At 39.1% G+C, this 20,407-nt stretch overlaps 1 protein-coding gene across 1 annotated transcript in view; it reads right to left on the reverse strand.

Annotated features, from left to right (window-relative positions):
• Window positions 1-20,407, reverse strand: part of LOC119895160 (polypeptide N-acetylgalactosaminyltransferase 10-like) — an 82,808-nt gene that overhangs the window by 21,872 nt on the left and 40,529 nt on the right. The window contains exons 5-7 of the mRNA XM_038708062.1: window positions 19,122-19,307; window positions 8,328-8,511; window positions 896-1,013 (exon numbers count right to left, since the gene is read on the reverse strand). Coding sequence (XP_038563990.1) covers window positions 896-1,013; window positions 8,328-8,511; window positions 19,122-19,307 — 488 coding nt within the window. The remainder of the gene's footprint in view (window positions 1-895; window positions 1,014-8,327; window positions 8,512-19,121; window positions 19,308-20,407) is intronic.

Below are 20,407 nucleotides of genomic sequence, written 5' to 3' on the forward strand. Positions count from 1 at the left end.
TGACACATGCATCTTTGGTTTCTCCTGAAACGGACGTGCAGCAGGATCGTTTGCCGTCTTCTCCTCCTTTCCTGTCGGCGACGTTACAATGTTTGCACAATGAAGACGTATAATTACGAATTTGAGCTAGCCTTCAGTATAGATGGATAGATAGTAATGCCATAATAATAACACAGTGGCAAACATGCATATGTTCATTTTTTATTCATTCATTCTTGTCAAAGATACCCGCTGAACAGTTTAATAAACAAATCATTGTCAAGTACAGGGAGACGCAGCCCACATCGATGATGACGACAGGACGTTACATTATTTAGTTTTCTGTCTGCTAAGTGTTGGTTTGTGTTCTCTGTCTGGTGAGCGTTTATTTCACAGGGTTCAGTTCTTGTGTGCTTGTTTCCTGTTGTGTTTAGTTTGCGTTTTGATGTTCAGTTGTGTTTGTGCATTTTGCTCTGGTTCTGTCTGCTCCTGTGATCACTCTGCCCGCCTGTGTGTCTGTGTTCTGTCTAATTACCTCATGTCCTCCACCTGGTCTTGGTACCCCCCTGCTCGTTACCTGGTGTTTAAATGTTTGCTTGTTTTGTTACGTCTTTGTTACGTCCTCGTTCTATGTTGAGAGTTCAGACGTGCTGTTCAGACGTGCTGTTCTCCTTGCTTGGATTATTTATCTGTGTTTTGGATCATTTCTCTACCTGTTTGGATTATAACTTTGCCTTTTTGGATTCTGCTTTGTTTGGACTCATGCCTTGTGCTCTAACATAAGCCTGTTTTTGTGTTGCTTAATAAATCCCTGGTTTTAACTGCATCCTCCTCACCATTGTCTGCATTTGGGTCCACACCTCTGCTCTCTGCCCCTGCACTCAGCCACCCAATCCTGTGAATTGATCATTTTTACCTTAAAGGATATCTCATACTGTTCTCCTCCCCAGATCTCCAGACCCGTGTCATATCCTCCCAGCTCCCAAAACCACTTCCTGTCCACAGCAAACAGTCCACCTGCCATCACTGGTGACCTGCAGGAAACACAAAATACAACACTCACTACTTGTACATGTTTTTCAACAGCTGTACCTAAAACCATTACATTTACATAAAGAGCAACAGCATCACTTTCCACTTGTTGTTTGACTTTTTTAAATGAAATATTTCCCCACTTCTATTCACAAACAACTTCAACACATTACAAGACCCTTTAGCTCATCACTTTATTGCAGCAAAGGAAGAAAGATGGAGACAGAGAAAGCAAGGAGACAATCAGAAATCACCACCTAACAAATGAAATGTTAAAATGTCTACCTCAGGAACATTTTGTCAATCAAGAGAGAAATTTAAGGAGACATAAGCAGATGATAGAAATTGATTTGTGAGCTGTTTCACAAGGTTAAATGTGCAAATGAAGTTTGGATTAAATCAAAGCTGCGAACATACTGTGAAATTAAAATGGATTATTTAACTGAAAATTGTCTATTTTGGATAAATCATTGCTATTCAAATCGCAACCTGTCGATACTATTTTGGAAGAAGAAGGTATGTGATCGAGGCTGGGGGAAAATGAAAACATTTAGTTTTTTACAGTCCCTTGTATTAGAAATGTTGTGATCTTTTGTTTAAATATAGGATAGAGAGATATGAATGTTTCCCAATTACTGAAATGGTTGGTTAAAAAAGAAATCTATATCCCAAATTCCACCTTAAATAAAATGATGGCATTTATTTATGATTATACATCCATTAGTGTTGGTTTTGAAGGAATCGCAACAAAAAAAACTGTCAATACCATACAATTTTAAAATCACTCCTGTAGCAAAATACTGTATATTTCTATGAAGTTGATACATATGTTCAATATGTTCACTGTAGTTTCCCATTGAAAAACCATGTTTCATGTCTTCTGTGTTGCACTGCAGCCTCCTGATAGCTCCACTGAAACTAGTGTATCTATATTGGCAAAGTAACGATTGTTTGAAACATACAAGAGGTGACCCTGAATAGTCGAAGATTCGATGCTTCAACAGAAGGAACCTGATTCAACTACCAATCTCAGTCGACTCTTCACAGAGGCGTCAAAGCGAGTTAATATACAGGTGCATTTCAGAAAGTTAGAATATTGTGAAAAATTTCTTCCCGTAAGTCAAAAAGTAAAACTTTCATATATTCTACATTCATAGGGTAAACCACAGAAGGTCATTGCTGAAAGGACTGGCTGTTCACAGAGCCCTGGATCAAAGCATGTGCATGGAAAGTGTGACTGGAACAGAGATGACCGCAGCCTTGAGAGGATCGTCAGGCAAAGCTGATTCAAGAATTCAAGAATTTAGGGAAGCTTCACGAGGAGTGGAATGAGGCTTGAGTCAGTGCATCAAGAGCCACCAGGCACAGACAGGTCCAGGAAATGAACACGTGTTGCACTCTTAGTGTCAAGCCACTCCTGAACCATAGACAGCATCAGAAGCGTCTTATCTGGGCTAAGGAGAAAAAAAACCTGAACCATTGCTCAGTGGTCCAAAGTCTTCTTTTCAGATAAAAGTAAATGTTGCATTCGATTTGGAAATCCAGGTCCCAGAGTTTGAGATTGAGTGGAGTGGCTCAGAATCTAAGTAGGCTGTTGTCTGCTGGTGTTGGTCCACTTTGTTTTCTCCAGTCAAGAGTCAATGCAGCATCTACCAGGAGATTTTAGAGAACTTCATGCTTCCATCTGCTGACAAGCTTTATGGAGATGCTGATTTCCTTTTCCAGCCTAACTTGGCACTTGCCCACAGTTCCAACACCTCGAGTAACTGGTTTGCTGACCATGGTATTACTGTGCTTCATTGGCCAGCCAACTCGCCTGACCTGAACCCCATAAAGAATCAATTGGGTATTGTCAAGAGGAAAATGAGAGACATCAGACCAACAATACAGACGAGCTGAAGGCCACTATCAAAGCAACCTGGCCTTCCATAACACCTCAGCAGTGCCACAGGATGATTTCCTCTGTGTCACGCAGCACTGATGCTTTAATTCATGGAAAAGGAACCCCGATTAACTATTGAGTGCATAAATTAAACCTTTTTCAGAACTTTTTATCTTTTCAGAAGGTCAACATTTCCATATTATAGATGCTTTAGTTTACCTTTTTGACTTATATTACAAAAAACATTATCTAAAATGGACCTGAACAGCCTATTATGATATAAATATCAGCATACAATGTTGTAAAGAAGAAGAAGCTTTTAATTAATATTTTTAAAGCATGTAAATGAATCCAAAATTGGGCGCACTGATGCCCACTATTATATAGTTTTTAAACAGTACTTGGAAAAGGCCAGCGAGGTGCATGCAATTCTTGGCGGGCATGCACAACTCCGCACAAGACCAATGAATGGCAGGAATGCAGAGCAGAGAGAAAAGGGTCAACAATAAGCCTCAGTTTAGCTGTAAATGTAAACTGTGTAAAATGTAAATGTGTAAGTTACAGTGACTAATGAATAGAGACTGCAGCTCTGCAGCTTCTCTCTTACTCACACACACGATTTGACTGTAGGCTAGACTTGACAATTCTGATTTGACCATGTACATTCTTAGTCTGGGACACCTCTAAAACAAACTGAACATATGGGTCGAGACTGGATAAGTGGATTTTGATGCAGAAGTGATTTGAGGTTTCTATGAATTTATATATGTTGTTTGTTGGTATTCTGGGTCTCCGTCTGAATCCTCTGTAACTGCTGTGAATCCAAATTGACTGCAACTGCTGTCAACCATGAGGGAGCAAACAACTTTTCAGAGACATGTTTTTTAAGCCTACAGAATTAAAAACCCCAGTGGCAAAAAGCAAGATTCAGAATAAGACAATACACAGAGACACAGACAGTCAGAGATCATGTATTTATGGTGGCAGTATTTTTCACCAGATAATGAAGATGCTCTGAACAGTGCAGAACCAATTAACCTACTACAGAGCACTGTGACTTCTGTCTGCTGTGACAAGCTCTGTGCTGCTGAGTGCAGGGCTTGTTAGCTGTTGTATTGCTGCTGTACTTGATTGTAGCTGCAGCACACCTGAGGCAGAAAAACTGGGGCAGCAGGTGCAGTATGTTTGATTTCTTGTGAGGAACCCAACTCTCTCCACCACACGCCTTACTTTTGCACGATTAATATAATACTGATCATAGAAATCACTCAAAACTCAGTTGGATTTTCTCATTTGAGACCCCAAAAGCAATGCGGTCCTCTTCAGTGCAAAAATATTAAAATATACACTTGCAGGTCCACTAGGCTGTCATAGTTATGAACTTTTTATCTGGTAGAAGGCAGGCAGCCAGCAGGTAGTCTGCTCTTGCCAAAGTCATCCCTGAGGAAGATCAATTAAAGGAAACAGGGCGGCTACTGTATTGTCCGCAGAGAGAGAAACACTCCGGGTTTCCCACGCCTCATGAGCAGTGAGCACAGATATAAGTCCCGTGGTGATAACAGCCAGGTTCCTGCAGTTTTCCTTCTTCAAGGGTGAAAAGGATGAAATTAATCTAACAATGATTACAAAATGCTCTGTAATTCTCTCCCACACTCTTTTTTAAATGTCTTTAAACACATCTGCATCAATCTGACCAAACTGTTGTTTTTTTAATTTAACACTCATCCATCTTGTTTTACAGTGCATGTTCTTATTTCTAATGTAAGTAAAAACTATTTGGGTTGATGAAAACATCAATGTTTATGGTACCCTCTATGGGTTATGCTATCTACTGAGTCTAACCACTACACAACATCCATGTGTGATAGACGGATGGCTTTCTTTGCTGCATGGTAAAAGAACGAATTTCCTATTTATTTTCTCAATGACAATACTGCTATATCTGCTAATAATAACAATGTTCACTACATGGCCAATCAATTACACCCGTATCTGGATGTTTACCATTTCATTCCAAAACAATGGAAACTAATCTGCTGATTAACAACCCTATACTCTTCTGTGAGGACTTTCCATCAGATTTTGGAACATGGCTGCAGGGATTTCCTCCCAAGTCCTCCAACCTGAACGACAACTTAGGTAGTTTTAACCAACCTCCTAATATGACTCATATGAGCGTATCCTACAAGTGCATTTGTCCATGCCACCCAAAACGGCAATGTCATCAACACATGGAGACCGTAATGACACAGAGGAGGTAAACCCCAGCTGCTTGGCAGATTGGTCTCAAGGACGTAGGGTTAGGGGCAACGGGGGGCTGCCAGCGCCTTAAGATTAACATAGTTAGCTAGCTAGCTTTTGCTAATGCTAATACTAGTAAGCTAACATAGCTTACGCTACTTACACTAAAAGATATCTGTCTCAAATCAGTCTTCTTTCACATGACTATTTATAATACAGAACTGTCATGTTGTCAATTGTCATGTGCTTGCCTTGTACAGCCACTAGAGGTCGCTACCACAACATAAACATGAGTCATAATTTTGTGTGGATGAACGACCTATATGGTTGTTCAGTTACAAGAGCATTGTGAGTTCGGCCTCTGATGTTGGGCTATAACGCATGGCTTGCTGTCAGTGTTCCAGTTCATCCCAATGGTGTTGGGTGGGGTTCCTGTCAGGGCACTGGGCAGACCAGTCAAAGTCTTCCACATCAAACTGGGGAAAAAAAAATGTTATCTCAAGGCGCCAAATACCAAACGCTTTGAGTAAGCCTGACAAAGTGTTATTTGACGCACAAGGTACCCTTCAGCGTCCTTATGAAACACCTTTAGATTTAGGAAAAGATCATGGTTTTGGTTCGGTTTAAGCACCAAAACTACTTTGTTAGTTTTAGGAAAAGATTGTGTTTTGGGTTGAAATAAGTATGTTACGTGACAGCGGATGGGTTACATCAAGATGGCTTCAATTAATCCCAATGAAGGGAATTAATACCATCTTCCTGCTTACTGTATTTAGCTTTATTGGCATGAATGTATAACAACAATATTGCCAAAGCATCATACAAACTACATAAAAACAATCAACCCCATACATTTCATTAAAGTAATTAAAGCATAAAGTAATCATGGGGAGTTTCTGTGTGTTTGATATGAATTCGAATTTGGGGTATATTTGGGAAATGTTTGCAAAGTGTTTTTGTCTTAATGTTTTATATTTAAGGCATGAGGTTTGAAAGTGCAGCTCTGTCTCTACCTGTCCCCTGTCACACTGGGAGCAGAGTCTCTCCTCTTGTGGTAGCCAGCTCTGTCTGTGGCGATTGTGGCCAGTGTGAATTCTCTTTTTAGGGTCAGATAACGCTGTAATTTACTTTGTGTTTTGGTCGTTTCTTTCCAGAATTCAATATATTTTTCTTTCTGCTCGCTGATTATTTGGTTTGGTCTGCTTGAGCTGGTGTTGCTGTCCTCAGGCTGTTGGGGACTTGTTATTGCAGAGAGCCTCAGGACCAGCTGGCTGAGGGGACTCTTCTCTGGTTTCAGCTCCTGGTATGTTAGGGCTTTGTGATGGTATGTCTGGGGGTTAACTGATTTCAAGGGATTGTAAAATTTAATTGATCTTTTCTGTATTTTTAGTAAGAGGATTATTGGCCGAGCTCTGCTCTGCACAGGTTATTTGGTGTTTTTCTCTGAACCTGCAGGATGCTCTTACAGAACTCAGTATGGAAAGATTCTATGATTGTTTTGTCCCATTTCTCAAATTCATTATTTAGTTTTGGCCCCCAAATTTCGCTGCCATATAGAATTATCCAGATTTCAATTGGAATATAGTATATAATGTTTCTTTTTATTGCATAGAAAGCTCTCCTTGCTTTGTCCCTCAGATCTTTCACAGCCATGTTGTGGATTCCTGTGTATGTAATGTTGAGGCCAAGGTAAGTGTAGTTTTTTGTGTGTTGTAATTTAGTGGTGTCTAAATAGAAATTGTGTGAAACCTGATTTCTGTATTGTTTCTGAAAGATCATTATCTTAGTCTTTGCAGGAGCTTAAGGTGCTGCTGCAAACCTTCTTTAGTAGGTGAAAGCAACACTAAGTCATCTGCATACAGCAGACCTCTGATCTCTGCGTCGTTCAGTATAAGGCCAGGTGCTGTGGAACACTCTAATTGGTTCGTTAATTCATTGATATATAGATTGAAGAGAATTGGACTGAGATTGCATCCCTGCCTCACTCCCCGGCCCTGGGAGACGAACGCTTTTTGTCTGTTTGTTTCAAATCTTTATGGCACATTCACTTTTTGTATACAAGTTCTTAATCAAATCATATGTTTTTCCTCCAATGCCACTTTCAAGTAGCCTATAGAAAAGGCATTCGTGCCAGATGGAATCAAAGGCTTTTTGAAAGTCAACAAAACAGGCATATACCTTTCTGGAGGGTAAATATATGGTCCGTTGTGCAGTGTCTCTCTCTCTCTCCCCAACTCAATCAACTGACTGAGGACTTTCTTCCACTTTCCTATTGTGCACTATGACAAACAGCTTAATTTAATTACTCTTTAATCCCCTTTTCAATTAGGTCTCTCCTGATTAAAATGACTTTGAGTCCCTTACTGTTCCTCCAGCTTCACCATCAGGTTGACATTTTTGGGTTTGTGTAAAATATCTGAACAACCATCCAATGGAGTACCATAAAATTTGGTACACACATTAATGTCCCACTCAGGAAGAATTGTCAGGTCAAAATTGTAATTTGTCCAATACTGTGATTAACTGTGTGTATTGTGTAGTATACTGTGTTTAGCGCTAATTACAAATGTTAGCTCGATAAATGTTAAACTAAGATGGTGATTGTGGTGATTATTATACATCAACTCACAAGAAAAGCAACAATTTTGTCACCATTACTTTCCAGATCTTGGGTACTGTACCTAGACCACTTTGTCCAATCTGTGCTCCGGATGTCAACTGACATGCGATAACTGATACAACACTATGTGACATAGTTGGTGTATGTTATAAGGTAGTGTTACCTCCACGAACAGTGGTTCTGGCCTGAGAGAGGAGATGTAATTTCTCTTATTCTGATTAATGGCATTTTAACAAGGAAACAACAGAAACATCAAGTCCATGTGTGGCTTTATCTGACAGAACCGTAAACCGATCAGCAGGCCTGATGTAAGAGTATGAAAATTAATCTTTAAACTCAACTTCAGTCATTTTCTTCCATCCAAAAAACAAATACTGCTATTATGATGATAAGTCAGTCATCTCTCAGTTTAAGAAAAAAAAATTTAAGTTGACATTGAAAAGAGAAGGCATAAATGGGAATCTTAACTTCATGGGAAAATGTCTGTCAACTGTTCAAAGTGTATCTTCTATCTTTATTTAGTTTTGATGCAACAGAGCAATGATAGACAATATGAAGTGTGCTGTCACTCACTCAAAGGGTTCACTGGGGTCGTCCTTCTGCAGCTCTGGAGGGATGGGTATCCGTTTGTAGTACATTTCCCAGTCAAACGCCCCTCGCATGGCGTCCCCCGCCTGCGTGTCATAGCCAAAGTTGTCGTGGTCGATCACATCGATCATTGGACACACGATAGTCTTCCTGTTCTGGGCGATTCGGTCTAAGAGACACAGAGGCACATAGATGGTTGATTGATAGAGTTGTGTTTGTTTATTTGTGTTTATGTATTGTGTGTATCGTGTGTCCCTTATCAACAGTGGTAAAGGAGGTAGTAAGTGGCTATCCATTAAAAAAAAAAAAGCATGTACTGTGTGTTTGTGTGTGGGTGTGTGCGCGCACTATGCCCTGTTACTCAAAAAGAGTTTCCAGTGTGCTGACACGGGGTCACTCTGATGTTACAGCTCCTGCTCCATTGCTCATAGTTAAAAACATTTCCATGGTAGTTTCAGTAGGGCATACAGTCACATTACACTGATTGTTTAGACGTATGCTGATTGGCAGGCTGTCATTTCACAAGCTACCGACATTTGATAGACAGAAGCAGAACAGCAGAGGAAGGATTAATGCCTGAGAAATTCTGGCAAATACATGAGAGGGGGAATAGTGGAGCGATAACGGCGGTCATGAGTGTGAGTCTGTGCATGAGAGAGAGAGGCCACTCTGAAACAATACAAGTACACCCTAAAAACTAAGAACAACCAAAACAAAACCCAGCAGGATGAATTGGCGATCCAAGATGGAAATACTTGGATTAATCACTTCACTAGTGATTTATACAGTAATATTATAAAAAACGATGATCAGTACAAGATATTCACGAAATGGAAAACTCTAGAGGTGGTGATAAAAAAAACAACCAAAACCCTCTAGATTACCCTGTAACAGAACAAGAATTAACAGAAGTCATCCAGTCCCTGAAAGAAAAGAAGGCTTGTGGTATTGATGGAATCCTCAATGAAATGATCAAATACTCAGACCATAAAATCAGATTGGCTATGCTAAAACTATTCAATACTATTCTAGCTACTGGAACTTTTCCAGACATCTGGAACAAAGGTTTAATAACCCCAATTCATAAATCCGGAGATAAATACGACCCAAATAACTAAAGAGGAATATGTGTATCCAGTAACCTGGGAAAAATATTCTGCAACATCATTAATAAACGACTTGTCAACTTTGTTGATAACCACAATATTCTGCATAAATGCCAAGTTGTTTTTTTTCCAAATTGCCGCACAACGGACTATATATTTACCATCCAGACTCTAATTGATCAAGAATTAAACATTTAAAAAAAGAAAGATATATGCCTGTTTTGTTGACTTCCAAAAAGCCTTTGATTCCATCTGGCACGAGGGCCTTTTCTATAGGCTACTTGAAAGTGGCATTGGAGGAAATACATATAATTTGATAAAGAACATGAATACAAAAAGTGAATGTGCCATAAAGATTTGAAACAAACAAACAGCGTTCTTCTCCCAGGGCCAGGAGTGAGGCAGGGATGCAATCTCAGTCCAATTCTCTTCAATCTATATATTAATGAATTAGCAAACCAATTAGAGAGTTCCACAGCACCTTGCCTCATCCTGAACGACACAGAGATAAGAGGTCTGCTGTATGCAGATGACTTAGTGTTGCTTTCACCTACTAAAGAAGGTTTGCAGCAGCACCTTAACCTCCTTCAGAGATTCTGTCAGACCTGGGCCTTGACAGTAAACACAGCAAAGACTAAGATAATGATCTTTCAGAAACAATACAGAAATCAGGTTACACGCAATTTCTATTTAGACACCACTAAATTACAACACACAAAAAACTACACTTACCCTGGCCTCAACATTACATACACAGGGAACTTCAACATGGCTGTGAAAGATCTGAGGGACAAAGCAAGGAGAGCTTCCTATGCAATAAAAAGATTAAACATTAAAATATATATTCCAATTGAAATCTGGCTTAAAAATTTCCAATTTGTACTAGAACCAATAATTCTATATCGTAGCAAAATCTGGGGGCCAAAACATAATAATGAATTTGACAAATGGGACAAAACAATCATAGAATCTTTCCATACTGAGTTCTGTAAGAGCATCCTGCAGGTTCAGAGAAAAACACTAAATAACCTGTGCAGAGCAGAGCTCGGCCAATACCCCCTCTTACTAAAAATACAGAAAAGATCACTTAAATTTTACAATCACTTAAAATCAGTTAACCCCCAGACATACCATCACAAAGCCCTAACATACCAGGAGCTGAAACCAGAGAAGAGTCCCCTCAGCCAGCTGGTCCTGAGGCTCTCTGCAATAACAAGTCCCCAACAGCCTCAGGACAGCACCACCAACTCAAGCAGACCAAACCAAATAATCAGCGAGCAGAAAGAAAAATATATTGAATACGGGAAAGAAACGACCAAAACATAAAGTAAATTACAGTGTTATCTGACCCTAAAAAGAGAATTCACACTGGCAAATTACCTGAGCACAATAAAATGTCCTAAACTAAGAAAAATGTTGACAACATACAGAATGAGTGAACACAGCCTGGCCATGAAAAGGATCACCACAGACAGAGTTGGCTACCACAAAAGGAGAGACTCTGCTCTCAGTGTGACAGGGGACAGGTAGAGACAGAGCTGCACTTTCTAACCTTATGCCTTAAATATAAAACACTAAGGCAAAAACACTTTGCCAACATTTCCCAAATATACCCCAAAATCAAATTCATATCAGACACACAGAAACTGTGAAGTAATTGCTGCAAAATATGTCTCCTCATGCCATGAAGTGAGGACAACCAGTGGAACCTCAGATTGATAAATAATTGTACAGATTTTCAAATTATTATTATTTTGATATTTTAGTAATTTTTTTGTTTTTACATTTGTTACTGATTTCTTTTTAAAATTATTATATTTTAATCAATAAATTTTTTTTTTAATTTTTTGTGTATTAATACACACACCCACGTTACTGTTTCATTTATTTATTTATTTATTTTAACACAAACACACATACGCTTTAATTACTTGTTTAATGAAATGTATGGGGTTGATTGTTGTGTAGTATGTATGATGCTTTGGCAATATTGTTGTTACACATTCATGCCAATACAGCTAATTTGAATTGAATTGAGAGACTGGGACATATACATACATATATATATATAAACAAACTGAAAAGTCCCTTTTGAGTGTTAAATATGTTCACTTTATATTAGCTGCTGGAACATTCAAGACCTTTGGCTTGAAGAGTACAAATCCTGAATCTAAAGAAAATGTTGATAATCTTATACTGACAGAAACATGGTGTCACTGGAACATGATTTCTCACTTTCCCTCAGGATACAATGAAATCTTAGTGCCTTTATTAAAACTGAACACTGTATGCCAGGGGCAAAACTCCGGGGAAATCATAGTGTGTTTAGAAGGGAACTTTGCCAGTCACCTCTCCACAGTCAAACAAGGAAAGTCACACTTCTGGCAAAAACTAAACTCAGAAACTCAAAAAGTAGGTGGCACTGACAGCATGCACTCCTAAACGGCAGATGGCAGTGCTCTAATTATTTACCACTGTTTTAAAATGTGGCTGTTTTCCTGGCACTTGGAGTCAAGGTGTTATATCTCCCATCCATAAGAATGGAGATAAATCTGACCCGAATAACTACAGAGGGAGTTTGAAGTCTCAGAAGTTTCTGTTTTATGCAGACAACCTGGTGCTGTTGTCCCCCCACAAAAGAGACCTCCTGGAACAATACTGTTAAAATTGGGCCCTGGCAGTAAACCCCCCAAAAACTCAGATCATGATATTTCAGAAAAAAACAAAATGCCACGAAAACAGAAATCTTTTGGTAGGTAAAACCACCCTAGACCACACAATGAACTTCACCTACCTGGGCCTTCAAATCACAGCATCGGGTAACTTGAATGCATTAACCTCTTAACATTCCAACAGCCCCCCCACGGGCCATCAGATCACCATAGCGGGTACATTCAAAATTGACGGGCCTATGAAGTCTCATAATAATCCACCGATTAATTATATTCCAACAAAACTGGTTTTGTTATGTTGTCAAAAGGTCCAGTAAAAATATTTGGTCTAAAACACATTATTCAATCAATTAATCCCCAGGGACTGATGCAGTATCGTTTTATATTTTCCGGCAGACGTGGCTCGTATGTCATTATAACCATAATAAAAGAGATTTGAATGTAAACAACTACGATAGCTTGTATTCAAATTAGCCGCTGAGTGACACCAAATCCGACCCAATGTGAGCTCACATGTCCGTTACACAGCCTACAATAGCCAACGAGAGCCCGCGCTGTAAGGAAAGCCAGCCCCTGTTATTTTTCGTGGGTAGGCCGAGCCATTTGCAAGCAATTGTGCCGATGACTGGCATTTCAATCAATCAACAAAATTTATTTCGGTCCTCACACATAATAATAAAAAAAAAAAAAAAAAGAAAACAATGAAAATAAAACAATATATACACATGCATAACAACCGAAAAAAGGTGTAGACTGAAGCCTATGCTTATTGTGCCTACCCTTTTTACATAATTTTCTAATCAGCGTCACTTTTCTCTCTGGATTTAATCCATTCTAAATAAACGTACAGTTACATAAAAAACGTACACATACGTCGTACACATCTGAGATATTATTTCAATATTTGACATAAAGCGTACACAAATTAATCGTATAATTATTTATCACCTTGTTTTTAAACATTTTCTTAAAATTACAGAGTGAAGTACACAATTTTAATTCCTTGTCACAATTATTCCATAGGTTTACCCTTATCTATTTTTTATATTAGTTCTTGCTCTTACTTTTTTAAACATATACATTCCTCTTAATTTGTACTGACTTTCTCTAATTTCGAACAGCCTCGGAACTAAATTCTTATAGACTTTATACATGACCTGGGCAGTATAAAGGTCAACTAAATCAACAAATTTTAAAGCTCGTAAATTAATAAATAATATATTTGTTGGTTCATAATAGTCAGCCCGTTTTACAATCCGTAATGCTTTCTCTTGTAGCATATATATTGAATTTGTATAAGTTTTATATGTATGACCCCACACCTCCACACAATAAGTAATGTATGGAACTATGAGCGAACAATACAATATATATAATGATTTTTCATTCAATATGTTTTATTCTATTTAGTATTGCAATGGATTTAGACATTTTTGTTTTTAGATTATTTATGTGATTTCCAGCATAATTTGTGATCTATTATAACACCTAAGAATTTATATTCATATACTCTTTCTATTTCCTCATTACTAATCTTAATTTTAACATTCTCACTTATCTGTACTGGTCCAATTCTTTGAGTTCTTGTGAGTACTTTAGCTTCTTCAGGTGTTCCATTTAGCCGTATCATCACTTTACAGTTCCATGTCCATGTAGCTTGGATCTTATTCTGTTTCCTCAGAATGCGTGCGCATCTCACAATGTCGGCATTCTTCTTGGTAAGATGTTCATTCAGATACACTCCTGTACCCTTCAACTTCTTAGCTTGTCTCAGTAACTCTGTTTTATATTTCCGATTCACAAACCGAACAACTATAACAGGCTTTGCTCCGCTATTCCTTCGAGGAAGGGTATGGCAGGCCACAACATTATCACTCTGAATATTCATATTCTTACTTTATTACTTGTTTTTCCAGCATTTGAAGTTCCTCTGGCAGGGCGTCTTCACCGCCTTTATCTCTGGCAACAGTACTGGCATACGTTTGGTGTGTTGTTAGTAGTCCATTTATTATTAAGTCCTCCATTCTTGTAAATTGTTCCAGATCATCAATCCTTCTCTCCAATCCATCAATTTTCTTGTCCTTCTCTTTAACAAGGTTCTTCAATTGTTTAACTTCGTCCATCAGATCAAGTAGCATAGCTTGTTGTTTAACAACTTTGCTCAACTCATCCGACATGAAGTTTAAAGATTTTCGAATCTCCTCCAACTCCTCCTCCACCGCGTTGCTGACTTTCTTCGGTGGCATTTTGATTGTTTTGTTGTCTTATTCTCAAATACTTTAACAGTATCACTTTAGTTTAGCTTAATTATTGTCACTTTGTTACTTCTGAAGTAACTGCACATCACAGGGTGCTGCCATCTTGAACAGTTATGTGACTGTGGTTACATGACTTTTATCGTGTAGCCAATAAAATTCCGAAAATAACGATATCCAGCTTAAAGTAGGAAGTTCATGATCTACCAGCAAAAAAACACATCTGCATCGATATTCCGGCTAATATGAAGTGATGCAGCAGCAGACGCCTGCCGCCAAGGGGCGGTGCTGTTTTACAAAAAATATGCCATTTTTCATGGTATTGGTATGACATTTAAACTAGGACTAGGTAAGGCTTAATCCTGTTGCCCTACAGTGTTTTCCAGCTAATAAGTCCCAGCTATAGTTGTCTGCATGCATTTGTTAGCAAACATTTTCAAGAGGAAATGAAAAATATATTAGTTTTAGTGTGTTTAAACTTATATTAATCAATTCCAGTAGCACTTACAATCGTTCTGAGTTTTGGGTTAGACACTAACCCATCTTTCAGAGAAGCCCAAAACCAGGCATATACTCCAAATGGTTTAAAAACTACATTCAATTTACTTTGGATATGCCTTGAATAGGCGTTTTGCATGAATTTTACAGGAATAAGCTCGTAGAACTCTCTATGCAATTAAACAGAAATTCTATAAGTATCCCAATGAAAATCTGGTGTAAAATATTTGACAGTGTTATTAAGCTGATTGAGGTCCACTTGGTCATCAGAACTACAACAGATGGGGGAAGCATCCCATTGAGACCATACGTGCAGAATTCTGCAGAAACATCCTGAACATTCAAAGAAAGTCTCCTACAAATGCGTGCAGGGCAGAATTAGGCTGATTTCCACTGATAATAGATCCCCCAAACAGAGCACTAAACTTTCTGTTGCACCTCAGTCCCCAAGACCCTCAAATTCAAGGCTCTTAAAACCCAAGAGCTGAACCTGGAAAAGTGTCCCTTATGCCAGCTAGTCCTGAGACTGACAAATCCCGCGACATGTCACACACAGACTTTTCTCAAGCCAGCACTGCTTTACAAACACCAATTAGAGTAAACCAAATGATCACTCAAAGCAAAAATACTTATTTGGGACATTGGGAGGAAGAAACAAAAAACTACACCCTTGCAACTGAAAAAGGGAGACCTAAAAAGTCCTGGTTACCATAAGAAAATAGTCTGTGAGCATTGTGAGGTGTAGACAGAGACACATTTTCTCCTGAAATGTGATAAATATAGAAGCATAAGAGAGCAATATTTTGAGAAATTTCATTTTTTAATACCAGATTTCAAAGAACTTGAAGATAACAATAAATTACAATAAAGTGCATTGAAATGAACTAAACTAAGAGAAAAAAATGTGCTTTATTTCAATAGATGGCATTCTGTAAGTACTTTCATCCTTTAAGTGTGATTTCTTTTTCTTTTCTCTTTTTCTCATTAATTAATACATTTTAATTAATAAGAATTAATTAAAAATATAGATTTTTATAGATTTTTAAGTTGTTGTTATTGGAATGCCAAACACAATGCAAACCTGCATGTCCAATTATCCAGTTATATTACTCCACACCCTCTCTCCATTATTATTATTCCAAGTGTCACAGCGTGCTGTAATAAACACAAAGGCCGCCTGTTTATGTTACGCACTGGCAGACACGCATTTCTTTTCCAAATACTGTGTAAACAGCTTGACTTAGATGTAACGTGGGTCATAAGGGTTGTTGTTGTTAAATGGTTCCATATGGGATGGCGTCATGCTGGGAAACAGAACTGAACATAGGTCCTTAATGGAAAATGGATAATTGAAAAAGTGAGACTGTTTGCGAGTTAGTCTATCACCCAAAAGAGGAGGGGTTCAATTTCACAGTAGGGGTGTTAGTGTATGTGTCGTTGCTCTGTTACGTTAGTCATTGAGATGACCTTGAGAATGACGACATTTTGCAGAAGGACCTGGTTCTTGTTCGCCTCGTCACGCTCCTGGTGTTTTAACTACCTCATAAAAACGCGACACTCTCATTGGAATGAACTGAAAAAAGACGCTGGTGTCAGGGCTGATCTTGCTGGAAGATTGGCTGGTTTGCTGTTTGTAGGTTTCTTTTGTCAGCTGGTGTTGCGGGGAAGCCGACGCAGGATCCATGCACCGTGGTTGGCTAACCTTACCTGGCTTGCTCGCTAGCAAAATACTATCTCAGTATCTGAATAATCAAAGTTGGACGACGCATCTCTCGCTCTCTCAAGCTGGGTTAGTGTAGCTCTCATCCCGGCCCTCTTCCTGAGGCATTCACACTTATTAATCACACATGAGTGTATATTGAGCTTCAGTTTGGAAAACAATATCTTTAGGATGTTGATTTCAAATAATTAAGCTTAACAGCAGAACTGAGAAACTAGCCATTACAAATAGTTTTAGTTACACAGTATATGATCTTGTATAGTCACTAAAATGTTACAGATTATTAATGTAACTTTTAACATGCAAATTGGCAATTGTTGTGTTACTAACAATTTAAAAAGCAAGTTAGCAAGGTTAACAAGGTTAATGTTATACAAGTGTTCCATTTGTTCCAATTAGGTGTGTTCAAATCAAGCATATCGTTAGTTCAGGCAAGCAACGAAGTCAAGCTCAGCTCACAATCCCAGCATATCAGCTGATAGCAGCCATCTTAAGCAAGCCACATCAGCTGACAGCTCAACTGATTAATCTCCTAGCATTAATTGGCAAATTCCTTTCAGATCCCTTTTCTGACAGGGTGTCACACTGTGGGCGTGTCTGTTCTGTTTTGGTCAGTTGGTTGTTTTCAGTCAGTCATGTTATTTATAGTCTGTTTAGTATCTGTCTTATTGCGTTGGGTTCTGTCCTGTGTCCAGTATCAGTTATAGTGTATAGTTGTTGTGTTTTGAGTTTCTCTGAGTTATTGTTTTGTCTGTTCAGTATCTGCTATTTAGTCGGTTTTGGTTCCATGTCTTTGTTCCCAGTCCTGTCCCTTAGTTCATGTCGTAGTATTTGCTTCTAGTTCTTTCTCTGCATCATTTTGGTTTAGCCTGCTCAGTACTCTGTGTTCTAGTTCTGTGTTCTCTTTTAGGTTTTGTCTGTTATGATCCCTGTGTTATAGTTGGTCGGTGTTTGTCTGTTTACGTGGGTTCCTGTTATTGTCTTAGTTTCTTATCTGGGATTTTGTTACATGTGTTCTGTCTGTGTTGGTTATTTTGACCCATGTCTCCATGTCAAGTGTTCCGTCTGTTCCCTCCAGTATTCCTCTGCCTGCTTGTCGGTTTCCTGTTGGATTCTTGTCTTATGTCCTTGGTCTTTTGTACCCTGTATATCTGTTTATGTTTTCATATTTCTGTTGGTATTTGTCTGCGGGCTTGTTGGTAGCTCTGTTAGTTTGGGCCTGTTTGGTATCTGTCTGTGTTCCTGTCAGTTCACCACCCTGCCCGTCTGCGTCTGTCTGCTGTCATTATTAGTACCACCTGTCCCGCCCTCCTCGTTAGCCAGTGTTTAAATGTGTGTGACTTCTGTTTAGCTGTTGTTGGTTTGTTGTGTGTTCATCCACTGCCGTGTGTCTTGCTTGCTTGCCTGCCTCTGCTACCAAGTTTGTTGGATTATCCTTTGTTCTGTCTTCCCCTGGATCATTTGTTTATGACTGTGTTTTTGCTGCTCTGCGGACAACCTTTGTTTGGACTCTGCTGTAAGTTCTGTGGGCTTAAATAAATACCCAGAAACTGTACCTACTCTGCCTCTGTGTCCTGCGTTTGGGCCTAAAACCTGTTCCTGCCAGCACACATGACAAATTGTGACACAGGGTTGCTCAATAATTATTGATCCGATGGGGCATATTTCATAATCGGAAATGGATTTTGGCAGAGAATTTAGCCGATAAAAATGCTAACATGCACTGCTGCTGTTGTTGCACTCTGGGCATCATAGAGCCACACAGACGCAGTGCAGGCAGTTAGAGCCAAACAAAATGGTTTTGGATATTTTTCACTGTTTCAGAAGGAGACAGCGCATTGCATATGGCATCAGTTCTTCCTCCTGTCCTCCTTCCCTCTGTCTCTGCTGTGATCACTGCAGGTAACCACGTGCCAGTTTGAAGCTACATGGCAATAGAAGCTAAACAGTTAAATTCCAGACAGCTTTCATGTAACTGGTTGAACATCTAGCTATTGCCAAGCTAGATTTAGCAAGGTGTGTGGATGAGAGATGTGGACAAATAACTTCTACATGTTGTGCTTTTTAAACAGATGTATCGATAAGAATTGTCTTTTACTCGGAAGGTTCTATTGCACGTACTACAGTAACGAGGGTAGCTGTCGCCAACTCGAGTAATTACCTTCACCTCGCCGTCTCCAACGCAGCCTATCTCTGCGCTGGCCGCTGTGTGTGGGTGCACGTCCACGTGTGTTTGCGTGCAGAGGCCGCAGCTTGATAATTAACTGTATGGTCTTCCGCTCAGGGCCTGTTTAACACAACGTTTCAGTGCTATCTGTATCTGATTGTTATGTAAATTCAGCATGTCTGCGCTGTTCTATACAGGGTATAACTTCTTCAAGTGGAAATTTGATGTTTTAAGACTTTTAAAGTTATGGTTATGGCTACGGGTTAAGACTATCTGTATAATTTTAGTGAAGGCCCTCACAAGTATAGACATGTATGTGTGTGTGTGTGTGTGTGTGTGTGTGAGACTTTGTCTTCCTCACCCAGCAGCGGAGGCAGCCAGTTGAAGTTGGCCTCACAATGGGAATCCAGGAATGTGATAACTTCTCCTTTAGCAGTGGCGGCTCCAAGCAGGCGAGTCCTGATCAGCCCCTCCCTCTTCTTGGTCCTCAGGATACGAACCTTTGGCATCCGAATCATATACTCCTCCAGTGGCACCTTTAGGTGCTCTGCACAGAGGGTCATGGAGGAAGGAGGAGATACAGGAATAGAGTGAGATCATCGATCCCATATTCAGTGCTGTCAAGAGTTATTTTGTTAAGTGGTCATTTGCATTGTCCATTTACTTCAGCAACAACCAACAGAGAAGGGACCTTCAGGCACATGGAGATGAACATGGCCAGTTTGTCTGAATTTAATTTTTCTCCAATAAGAAACCCAAAAAAAGCAGTTTTCAAAACTAAACACCTGAGAGTCTCATCTTCATTGATATTTTAATACTCCAAAATCACCACTAGATGCAACTGATTGTATTCAGTTGCATAGTTTTGCTATTTTACTTTCATAAAATCACTACTTTTGTAGTTTAGAGGATTTGTGAGGCATACAGTATGTTCACCCACTATAACTTGCAATCTCCTTGATCTTGGAGTGAGAGCATACTAACTGTTTTCATGTTTCATGAGGACCAACAGCAAAAGATATTTTATTTGCAAGACACTGACACATTTTGAATAGATCAAACTAGTTTTCTGCAACTACATTTTATGATAGCAGTGTGGACATTTAGGACAAATAGAATAGCCCAGTGAGAGACTGGCTGCCTGTCCAAGGTGTACCATGCCTCTACAATTGCATATTCTCTTGAGGTCTAATAACCAGCTAATTGTCCATTATCTTGCAACATATGTGAACTTTTTTTCCTGAAAAATTACCAGTTCTTGCAGAGTAAGTTTAACAGTCTTAAATTATCATAGTGAACCTGTCATCCCCAACCAATGCTGCAGGCCTCCTTCTAGCCAAACTGTAACAAGTAAACAAAAGTTCTAGCACATTATAACCCAAAGCAGCAGTGTCAGGTGGATGGACAGTTCATTTTGTAGGACAACCCTGGGCCCTTTGACTGCCACTGTAATCAAATCACATCCATCACTGCAATCAAGTAAAGCACAGCTACCATTAGTCGTAGGCAGGTTGATTTAATGGTCTCTCTGAGGAGGAAAGGCTGTTTTTGTTATGTGATTTAGATGACCCTGAAGACATTTCCATTTGATGTTTTATTGCTCTTTATATGATGATTATTAAAATATCCTTCATCCATCCTGACTTT

This window comes from Micropterus salmoides, unplaced genomic scaffold (genome assembly GCF_014851395.1).
Source record: "Micropterus salmoides isolate LMB-PRFRI ecotype aquatic unplaced genomic scaffold, ASM1485139v1 Ms_hic_scaffold_9, whole genome shotgun sequence".
NCBI classification, from domain to species: domain Eukaryota; kingdom Metazoa; phylum Chordata; class Actinopteri; order Centrarchiformes; family Centrarchidae; genus Micropterus; species Micropterus salmoides.